This window comes from Aedes aegypti, chromosome 3, assembly GCF_002204515.2.
Source record: "Aedes aegypti strain LVP_AGWG chromosome 3, AaegL5.0 Primary Assembly, whole genome shotgun sequence".
Classification (NCBI taxonomy): Eukaryota; Metazoa; Arthropoda; class Insecta; order Diptera; family Culicidae; genus Aedes; species Aedes aegypti.
This window is the reverse complement of record NC_035109.1, coordinates 288,742,386-288,754,117: the sequence shown is the minus strand read 5'-3', so window position 1 is coordinate 288,754,117 and position 11,732 is coordinate 288,742,386. Positions and strand designations below refer to the sequence as shown.

The 11,732-nt window shown below is 37.7% G+C and overlaps 1 protein-coding gene and 1 long non-coding RNA gene across 2 annotated transcripts; one reads left to right on the top strand and one right to left on the bottom strand.

Annotated features, from left to right (window-relative positions):
* Nucleotides 1–600: 600 nt before the first annotated feature.
* On the top strand, nt 601–1,439 carry LOC110678544. The gene is made up of 2 exons (XR_002501718.1): nt 601–817; nt 875–1,439. It is a non-coding gene; the product is annotated as an uncharacterized LOC110678544 (long non-coding RNA).
* A 2,325-nt stretch (nt 1,440–3,764) lies between these two features.
* Nucleotides 3,765–4,568, bottom strand: LOC5575384 (vacuolar protein-sorting-associated protein 25). The gene is made up of 2 exons (XM_001655691.2): nt 4,386–4,568; nt 3,765–4,312 (listed from the first exon to the last, which is right to left on the bottom strand). Exons 1-2 carry the CDS (start codon nt 4,433–4,435, stop codon nt 3,841–3,843), a joined length of 522 nt encoding a protein of 173 aa, XP_001655741.1. The 5' UTR covers nt 4,436–4,568; the 3' UTR covers nt 3,765–3,840.
* Between the last annotated feature and the right edge of the window lie 7,164 nt (nt 4,569–11,732).

Here is an 11,732-nt window from a genome sequence, read left to right as displayed (position 1 = left end):
ATCATTGACCAGTGCACCCGCATAGAAAAATACATTTTTTCTTAGTTTCCTTACAGTATGTTTTCTCTTATTGTAATTGTTAATGTATCCTAAGCGGTTGGTTTTATGTTGAACAATATGAAACCTAATGCCTGAAACTGTAAACAACTGTTTTAGAAGTCTATACCAATTAGTAACACTATAGATTATACCCCTGAAACTGTAAAATCGTATTGGAATCTCATCCCTTGAGAAATAGTTGCAATGTAAAAAGACATTTTGCCAAACGGGTTTAGGCGGATATTTTCGCAATGTACTTACACATGTACATTTAACGGTATATCACCTTTTTTCAACAGTTTGGCAAACAGTTTCTCGCATTGGTATTTGTAAGCTACCAAATATTTGAACACGCTTAAAACCAGGTTTCCTCAAGCTGTCATGAAATTTGTTTTCTTTTACATTAAACAGTCGGAAAAAATGTGCAATATAAATTTAGTTTCTTCAAAAATGCATACAAATTTCCCCACATTTGAGCATGTTTACATGTATAACTAACTCAGTTAAATTGTGTGCAAATAATGTGCAACCAATTTTTTCATACTGTAAAAGTTGCAGAATTATTTTTAGCGTGCATGGATTCAAAATATGTTGTCAAAACGCCAAAGAAAAAACATAGGAAATCGATTTTTCGCATCGGCGGTGTTTGGAAAACATATATATTTTTCGTTCTATTTGAGTGGGAGCCAGTGAAAAGAACCAGACAAAAGTATTGAGGAGCCGAGCAGTTTCCTGAAGTGCTGCTGCGGGGAAGAAATCATCCTTGCTGAATCGCCAAGTAAGTTTTGAATGTCCATTGAATCAGCTTAAATTTTATGATTCCCCCACTTTACAGTTCCTGTCGGTTTGTCCAGTTTGTCCGGTTGGTCCAGTTTGTCTCCGGTCTTTCGCAAACCCGGAGGATGACTGCTTCATTTATCACGAACAACCAACCTTCACCTGGATCACAAATCGAACGCAACTCCCGAGGAAAAGTATGTGTATTTGGTGGCTGCCATGGATTCGACGCCAGTGCCGATGAATCGCTCAACGGCTCAACTAAGCTTATCAATCTGGAAGCAGGAGTAATTATAACGTAGCTGTAAGGAATTACTCCGACCCGGTATGTATTGTCCATCCAAGTCATCGTTGTAACGTCGCTCAACCGGCGCATCGATGGACTAGCGAGCGAGAAATTTTAAAACACTGAAAATAGTCATTTGTGATACCCCCTCGCAATGCTTTTTGTGTGCGTATTCTAAAAATTGGAATGAACTTAAACATTTTAAGGACTCCCCGTACACTCTTCAACGTTATAAAATTTACCTCTTACGCGCGAGATAAACTAGTAACCTATGTGAATATGTGTCACTGATATGTGAGCGTTATTAAAATAAGAATAAATATGAATTACATGACAACATTGCGTTTTATAATTTATTTTGAAAAAGAAAAAAAGAGCGGTTTGGTAAGTAGAATTTGAATACCATAATTAACTGTAAAACAATTATTACGCACACATTATTTATTTTGGTCCTGGATTTATAGTTCAACTGTTTTATCACTGTTTGCCTTACAGTAAATCAAGTGCGAAATGGATGGTATATCAACAGTTTGGTTAACTGTAAACGCAAAATTTTGTTCGGAAAAATCAGCGATTTTGAATGGTTACATAACTTAACCGCCTATTCCCCACATTGTGATTTGCACAAATACCATTCCCCAGATTGTCAAAACAGTTCGTGGTAGTGTTGGTTTATTGTTGTTTTGGATGTGAATATGAAAATATTCAGATATGGTTGGAAATTGTTGTGGATGTTATAGGAAACTGTCGAAGTATGGTTTGTAATTATGCGGGCAGTAAAAGCAAAGACATATTTAAAAAAAGTGACCATGTCCATAGTAGTATCGACTACATAGCATTGTTTTTCAATCCGTGACACTCACCTTACAACTAGCCTTACAACACAGTGTGGTCAAAAGTACATACAATGCCAAACTTGTCAAATCAAGAATGTTTCTAGTCATAAATGCTGCAACTGTGGTTAATTAAACCGAAAATATTTTCTTGTGTGATGTTGATTAGGTAGCCTTCTTCATGTTTTGATTTGAATTTTTGTTTCATGATTCGATTATCCGGAGTGAAAAAAAAAATAATCCAAAATATCATTTTTTTTTTATAAGTAAATAATTGGGTCCTAAAATTTTTGATAAAATCTTGTATTTATTTAATAACACGAAAGAGCACGTTCCTGCAACTACTTTACCAATTTTTCCCGCTCAAATAACGGCTATATCATGTTTGAGCTTTAATTTGAAAATTGGGTCCATAAATGAACCTTGACACTTTTGATCATGATTGACGTTCGTTTAGTCGACAAAAACACCACAGGGGTTTTAGTTTTAACACCGGGGTTGTTCCTATCTGACATTTGCGAAGGAACACGGGAAACAAAATACACCTAAAATTTGAGTTTAAGTCAAGGGGTGTGACAAAATCTAAAAAAACATAAAACAATGTTTTTTGAACTTAAACCAACGGAAAACATTAGAAAATTGAGTAAACATGTGTTTTAGACCAAAACTTAAGCGTTTGGCACTAAAATTGGGACAGGGCTTTAGGACCCTATTGAAAATTCTTCTTTAGAAACGTTGATGATAGATGGAAATCTAGTGATCATGACAAAATAAATGATGCATCGCGGTTGTTCTTTATCCTGAGATCATAGCAACAACTATTAAACTTTTGTCGTTAAGTTATCATAACAAACTACGCTCCTCGAATAATGCATCGTTCTGCATGTGCGCTAGCGGTTAATCGTTCACGAGTGAATATTTTATTATTTTCAGGATTTTTCCGTTTTTACTTGGTGATTTGCCCTCAGATATGTTGCTTATGGTTTCAAGATTATTTTGGCATGGACTACGCGAAAAATAATAGCGCGAATGCACCATAGTTTAAGTTGATCGCCACTTGTAACATTATCCGACAAACTCTTTGTCCCACGACAAATAATGCATCGGATGCTTCATAGCATTAGAACCTGAATAGTATTAATGTCTCAGGTATTAATAATTAGTAATACACAGGTTCTTTAACCCAGATCACTGGTTACCTTTTGTTATCTGTAATTACAATTATCATATAAATTCAACATAATAATTAGTAACGCATGCGAAAATTGCCCGTTGACGGTATATGCAAGATAAATAAAAATAATTCAATATTTGAGGTTGCGAATGACTATGATTAATATGATAGAAAATTTTCCAACAGATTACCCTGGATTTTCCAGCAATCAGCAATTTTTCTTGCAAAGCGTAATAGAATATCGGTACAACGCGCGCGTAGTGAGCTGTTCAAATCGATTTGCATGCTGCTGCAAGAGCGACGGCCCTCTTTGACCGTTCAAATACCGTGTTGTTTGTCGCTAGAGATGATTTTTTTCAATCCTTGCGCACAACTGTATTGCTGTTTGTGTTTGACGTGCAAATCCAATCTAACTGAGCTTCAAATGCGGTAACACAAAGTAACCAAAGGATACTCAGCAACCATGATCCGCATCACCGCCAACCTAACAAAGAAAATTTGATTTTGACTTCGCTTTCGTTGATGAAAACCATACCGCGTTTGGTGTTCCCGCATTTGATATTTGCGTTTCAAACGCGCACAGCAATAATTGTGAAGAATACAAGAGTTTTAGGAACTTTTCTGGTACTATCACTGAGCCGGTACAAATTAATGCTATCTTCATTTAAATTATATTTACATATCATTTACTTTGATAAACATATATTTCATACAACATAACTTAAAAAAATCTAATAGAACTTAACCCCCTCGCTATCGTCAAAGGCAATCAGTTCACATTTGCCCTTAGTTTCCAGCACTTTCAGTGCCTTTTTCAGCACGGTCTGATCCAGCCCGTGGAATTCCTCTCCTACGGTGTGATCACCGGCCACCAGTTCGTACAGCGTGCAGACCGTGTTGGTCATCCCGTTTGCCACGGCCCAACCATGCAGCAGGGAGCTCCACTCGTCCAGAGTGTGCCAGTAAACTTCCCACTGTTGTTTTCGCTTGTCCATCGGGGCAGCATTGGCCGTCTTCTCCAGCGCTTCCATCACCCAGAGGCGTCCCTCGGGCGATAGCTTCCTCGATATGGCCTCATTGACGAACGGAACACTGTCTTCGTTGATGTTTAGCACTGCTTGTTTCGAGTGTTTCTGGTAGTCGAGGATCAGCGATTTCCAAGTCGACAGCTGCTGATCCTTCGTGCCCCCGTGGGATTGAACCCTGAACAGGATGAATCGAGTCATGTTTTGGATCACTGAATTTAGAGCAGCTTAGAGTTCCCGGAGGTACTTACGTGAAGAAGGGTGGAAAACTATACTCCCAAGGCCACTGATATTCTGCCATTGAATTCTGGTAGATTTACTAATATATTTCGACAAAAAACTGAAAATAATTCGAAAAATGTTTTCTCTTATGTTGACATCGGTCAGGACAGACAAGGAGCAATTTGGTGATGTTTCAAGCCTACCCACTAATGCAGATCAACTATGAAATAGAGGGAAATTTCAGTGTTGCCGGTTTGGCAATGCTGATAAAAACATTCTGCACGGAGAAACCAAAGTGACCGAAATTGGGTTGTTTAGTGATGAAAGATGTACAGTTTTTTGTAAATACAGGGTTTCAATGCTAGTAAGGGACCCCTTAGTAGCTGGAATTCATTCTCGACGCTTTTCCACAATGACATCTCAGACGCATATACGTTCTGTGGAGACTAACAACAATTCTAATGTCTATATTTCATAGTACGCATATGAAAACAAAATCATTCGATTTTTCCAACGAAATATGCATTTGAAAAACTGTTGTCCAAATGCCTATTATGGACGCTCCCAGGGTTCCAGATGATCCTCCTCCACAAGTCGTGCAACTTTATGACGAACGGTGCTAGCCTCTTCCACCATTGCATTGAAACGCTGTTAAAAGAATTAGTCTCCCGTTCTACCCAAAGATCACCCAATCCAAGCAGTCCTCAAACTCCACGGTTTCCATGTAGTTTACAAAAGCAACAATACACTGAAAGATTTGTTATGTAACCTGAAAGACAAAATCCCATCGGAGGAAAAATCAGGATTTTACCAAATACCATGTAGTAATTGTCCTGCAGTGTACATCGGCCAGACTCGGCGCAAGTTCAAAATTTGCCTACGAGAACACAGGAACGCGGTCGAAAACGAACGTGCTAATGATTCAAGCGTAGTAGCACAGATAACAGATGTTTATGCTAGAGCAAAAAATTTCTGAAAACCTGTGAAAATATTCAAATTTAAACTCCTTGCAATCACTAGCGCCACCACACAGCAAATTGCGTCAATCAGTGGTGAATATCAGTATCTTGAAATATTTCATGTTCACCACTGACACCGTCATGGCAATTTAGCGATGACAGCGCCACCACGATGTTGCTACATGTGTTGCCATTCAAAATGACCGTCAATTGTCTTACACAGTTTCACAATCGGACGTCAACATCTGTTATCTGTGGTAGTAGCAAATACATCGACCCTAGATCACACTGTAGACTGGGAGAATGCAAAGGGCCCATTCACAAATTTCATAACGCTGCAGGGGGTGTGTGGGTCTCCTAACGATGTTACAGCACATACAAAAATTGAATAATGTTTATACAAAAAGCGTTACAAGGGTGTGGGTGGGTGATTGTCCACACGGTCGAAAAATATTATGCTGCAACGATTAAAGGTCATACTAAAACCATATTCGGTCTATTCACTCATTGAAGTGAATATCTTAGCAATATGCCTACGAAGTATAAACAGCTTTTAATAATCATAATGCTTATTACGATCATATTTTTTATGCAGCCGATACAGTTTTGTTTACCTCGAAATTAGAACCAAAAATATCAGAAAAATGCAACCAAAGTCGAAGACAAATTGAGCAACAAAACCGTTATTCTGTTTATTTTATCCACATGTCTACCATAAATACAGTGTACTATTCAATGGATCATTGAAGGTAGTTTTTGTCAGTGCTCACCGCATCAAAACAAAGGCGCCACTGTATATGGGATTTAACATTGTGACAGCATTGCTGTTCTGTCAAACACACAAGGCTACGGTGGCGCTATCTATGCTTTCCATAGCGGCCGTTTTGGTTATTTTAATGATCCATTGCATCACAATCAAGATCATCAATAACTCTTGCTATTCGATCCCAATGTTGAACCGCAATGCCTCGTTTGGTCGCTCATAGTACATGCCCCTGCTTGGTCACTTCCCATTCTTCCGGCAGAGCTTCAGGATCTTTTCCAAAGCCGTAAAGTGTTCCGTTGTGTAATATTGTTGAAGTCTCGTTTGGTGTTCGCTCCTCGAAGGCAGATTTGTCGAACGAGGTTGAATCGGGTGCTGTGCAGACAAAATCTCCTGAAAAAGTTCAACCAGAAAAGTTTTTGGTATTCGATCGGAAAACATATAATCGAACTTACCTTAGATCTGGTTGTTATACAGATTTTATATTCGGTTGATTTCTCGCGCGCTCGTGGTTACATTTAGAACTCTTTTCTTCACATATTAACAGATGTTTCTCACTTTCAGATCCGCGGCCATTATGGAATTAGCAAAATTTGCACTGAGCAGCACAAATGCACAGAAAATAATAATTCCTAAATATGCGTGGCTTAGTATAAATTTATATCATTTGCAAATATTAAACACCTCAAATGAATTGCAAGCAATAAATCGCAATCTAATTAGTATTTTTCATTTTCACCGTGCAGAATGGTCAATTTTAGCGTTATGAAATAAATGAATGAGCCCAAAGTTGATTAAGGTGAAACAGTTTGGAATCAACTTCTAAGATTGCACTATAACTTCAAAGGCACAAATCTCGCAAAAAAAAGCATCCAACAACAGTGCACTTTTTATTTTAGCTTTAAGCACTAGCAGAAAGCTTAGAATAAGAAGATCAGAAACGTTTGCCAATTATTTCTCTAGTTTAGTGCCTTTGAAAACGTGAGTAGGGACACAAGTCAGCCATTGTGCCAGCCATCTTCGAATTCCGAGATGTTTCACCTTAAAAACGTCAGAAAAACATCTAACTTGAATGCATGGGAGTCGATGTATCCAGCTTTTTACGCTGTCTATAAAACAACGAGGGGTGATTTGTCTTTGAAATTTCTTAGCTACCGATTTTATAGTTTAATCTTAGTAGGCAATAATTTGAGATTGTTTATTGAAATGTCAATTATTTTCACTGGTTTTGTTTTGCAGCAGTGTATTTTTGTGTGTTGCAATATCTACCCCGTTTTTCATCAATTTTTATTCTTTTCAGGCATAAGTGGACCCAATTTTATACAAAGAAAGCGTTTCTGCTCGAAAAGAGAGCATTTTGTAAGTCATCTTTGGCTTGAATATTCAGACAATTACAGTTAGCAAACGGAACCCTGGCGAGCTCAGCCGTTAAATTTTTGATAACTCCAGTAAAAGGCCGTGGAGAATGGGAAAAATATCAACATTAACATTTTCAAAAGTCTACAAGACGTGGTCTGAGTTGTTCCAATACTGATCATCGTCGAGGTCTGTTGTGTTCTGCGGTTGTGTCGTTCATGAACAGTACTTTGCTATTACATGACTTGAACCATTCCCCATCCAGTATAGAAAATTACCATTCTTTAAACGAGACAAACTGTTTCACGAACATAATGCTAACGGTTACCTGTTTCAGTTATGGTTCACATGTGTTCTTCGTGTAATGGTAAAACCACAGACAAACATCAAGCATTACTATAACATCATCAATTATAGTTTACAAATAATCTGATATGGTATCCAACCAGGTTGAAATATGTACCTTACCAACTGTGGTTTACGGCTGGAAGCAGCAGCTCATTTTTGTCATCACATTGTTTTCATCCGCTCGTCCGCTCGTTTCATCGATCCCCTCCAAAGTAAAGTAATTTTCTCCTATTAAGTCTTGCGAAAACTTTTGAATTTCGGACATCAATCTTTCAGCAGCCTTCGAAGTAGCACATCGGGTAAGTTTATAGTAAAATATTAAAGGAACAAATCTCGAAAACTTATTCAAACCGACTCAAGTCAAAAAAGTATACAAACTTACTTTATCGATTCTACGTGTTTTGCAGACGAAATTCTACACATTTCGCTCTAAACCAACTCGATTTTTCACTTTTAGAGCGTTTACTTTCCGGATTTACAAAACGACGAAAGTAAGATTTTCAACTTTCGCTACCTAACCACTACTTTCGCCGCTCCGCTGTATGGAGAGACAAAGTGACTTATCCACGAATCAAAACAAAACACTACTTGAGCCGATTTTACACTGATACAAAAACGTCGAAAGTAACTGAATAAATCGGCTTATGATTTTGTAATAAAATTGTTGTGGGAAATAACAGGAACTCCCTAGTTTTTTATCGCGAGCTTATTATATGCAAAATTTAAGCAATGTACACGGCGAAAAAATTTTAAAAAGGTGATTCATTTTAAAACACTTTTAGAAGACAGGTTATGATTCTTCTGAATTAATTTTCTCAAAACCGTATGGAAGTTACTTACGTCGATTTGAATAAGTAATCGAGAAATACTATTTTTTTTCTTTCATTGTCAGAACCGTTGTGCATCACACAGAATGCTCGATTTTCTCGGAAAAATATCGCGGGTGTCGACAACACCGGCAGCAGGAACAGTAGCGGATGTTCAGAATGTGGACCAGATATGCTGAGCCCAACTGTCGGAAGAAGCGCCGGGCTTCAATCGTGGAAGCGCTTCGGGAAAAGACAACAACTTTTTTCCTGCACCTAAGTTTACCCCACGTGCGCTGGCAAATGCCCTACATGCCGCTCAGCTGGATCTTTTCGGCCGCTTCAGGATTTTATACCTACTCGTGCGCTTTATTTGGAAAACGAATATGTGTTGTAATAAATAAGCTTCCGAATGCTCCAAATTATATTGTGATTCGATATTGTTTCAAACGAAAAAAGAAAAAAAAAACGATTCAACATGAACCATATCACCAAAGACAAATTAAAGACCCCCATGTCCCTTGCAGTTGCCCATAATTTTATGGCTCATAAGGTAATCTAGAATGCCGTTCAAAGTGTACTGCGATCTATCAAACTTGGGTACCTTTTGCACTACCGAGGGACGAAATGCAGTACTAGAAGTGGTACCCAATCTGAGCGCGAGTGTGACGGACCTGATATCACCAAATGTTTGTTTTTATTGTAAGATTGTACCACAACTATAGTTCCAATTCTCCGGTAGTAAATTTTTCTACCTCACTAGGTATGCTCCCGTTGTGGTTGTCGTTTGAAATTTGCTTGAGAAATAATGAATTTCGGAACGGTAAACATTCTTAACAACCCGTTGATCGTATGGTCGGATCTTCGGAAACCTTAGCTGTTACAGTCGAAACATTACCCAGCAATAGTACGCTTATGGTCGAATGTACCTTACTGACAATGGTTGAAAGTGAACCATAGAGCATATTCAGTGAGGTTTTGATGTGGTTTGGATTAATGCGGGATGACCGGACTGGGCAAACAATAAGCTTTTTTCAGTACTATGATTAGCAATTGTGAGGGACAGTTGGATGTGTTGAATGTTAAAAACTAGACAAAAGATGGTCGAAGACAAAATATGTTTTGAATCCTCCGCAGTCCACACCAACCTAACGAAAAAAGGGGTCTTGAATCGCTTCAGTCACGCTTTGGGCTGTTTTATTAAGCGAGATTATCCCCTGTTTTTTTAAAGGTACCTAATTACATATATCTTCACTAGTCTTCTATAGTCTGTGTTCCAGAGAAAACTCAAATATTATCATTAGTATTTAATTACTAGAGAAATAAATTAGACACCGACGTTTTTTTTTAAACACTCTTGTATATAGCTCAGTCATATACCAAGCATTAACAGGAATCAACCCGCATAGCAAAATACAGTTTGTCTTACTTTAAGAATAATAAACATCTTGTAACGGGTACGGTTAATGTATCAAAAATAGTTGTTTTTATGTATAATCATATGGACCTCAAAGCTGTTCACCATTTCAAACAGTATGATTAACCCATACCTATTAGTAATAATAAATGATACTGCTCTGATATTGTTTAATTATATGTGAATGGATTCAAGCAAGATATGGTGGAAACATTACGCCACCATTCGGCAAATTGTTTTTGTTTTAATTTGTGCAACACACTCACACATTTGCATTTGACAATATTGAACTACATTTTAACAGTTCGACAAATAGTTACATTTTGTTGGTATTTGTGAGCGACAATCTAGCGTTGAGTGTAGAAAAAAATCGCCGTCGGATTGCCGTCGAAGGAAAACAGTCGAGTTAAACTGCAATCATATTTACAAAACAGCAATTCACATCAAAAATGACAACTGCGATTGACCCAGTAAGCACATTTATTTCGCCAATCTGTTGGATGTTTGGTTCAAACCCAATCCCCGTATGAACTGCGCACCAAAATTGATGCCGCTTGCCGGATGGAGGAGGAATTCAGGAGGAGGAATGCTTTAATAATGTACAACTGAAGTAAGTTATTTAAGGAACTATGATGATTTGAGTAAATAGTTGATCAAGTTGAAGCATTATTTTTCTCTTCACGTATTAATTTGTTTCATCATTTCTTATTTAATGAATTGGGTCCTAAAATGTTTAATGAATTTTTGTTTTTATTTAATAATACGAAAGAGCATGTTCTTGCAACTACTTTAGCAATTTTTCTAGCTTAAATAATGGCTATAACCTTTTTAAAATTCAATTTTAAAAATAGTTCCATATATGAACCTTGACACTTGTGATCATGTTTGACATTCACTTTTTCGACAAAATTGCCACAGGGCTTATAGTTTTAACACTGGAGTTTTTCCTATCTGACATTTCGGAAGGGACACGGAAAACAAAATATACCCAAAATTTGAGTTAAAACCAAGGGGCGTGACAAAATCTCAAAAATCATAGAAAAATGTTTTTTGTACTTAATGGCCGGTACGCTGATCATAAGTACTGTGCAAAAGGATAGGACAAGAAACGGTCAAGGAATGATTTCGCTACCGAAATTACTTGAGCTGTACGCTGCTGCGAAGTAGAGCTGATTTCATAACGTCGGTAACGCCTGCCGTACAAATCAAAGGGAGCTGTCACTTTTCCGAACGGAAAAATGTGCCGCTCAATTATTCCGCAAGTAAAAGTGACATTACGCTCATACTGAATCAGCTGTCAAAATTACTTCGGTAAAAAGGAGAAATTTTACTTGAGTGATTTACGTTTCAGGTCCGTACTTGGCTTAAATCAATGAAAATCATTTAGGCAGCGTCCATTTATTACGTAACGCTAAAATTTGAAATTTGTGACCCCCCTCCCCCCTCCGTAACGCTTTTTGTATGAAAAATTTCAAATTTTTGTATGAGCCGTAACGCTTGAGCCTACTCCCCCCCTCCCCCTAGAGCGTTACGTAATTTGTGGATGCCGCCTTAAGAATTGAGTAAACATGTGTTTCTGCCCTAAACTTAAGCGTTTGATACTAAAATTGGGACAGGGCTTTAGGACCCTATTCAATTCAAATATTTGATTCTTATGGTATAACACTTACATACCAGTATGGGATAGGGTAAAAATGCAATAAAGCATCGTAATCCAATAATTATGC

Excerpts from the sequence above, each read along its gene's own strand:
- LOC5575384 (XM_001655691.2), bottom strand. The coding sequence starts at position 4,435 with ATGGCAGAATATCAGTGGCCTTGGGAGTATAGTTTTCCACCCTTCTTC. Across the intron at positions 4,313-4,385 it reads AGTTTTCCACCCTTCTTCAC|GGTTCAATCCCACGGGGGCA; the intron begins GTAAGTACCTCC and ends CATCCTGTTCAG.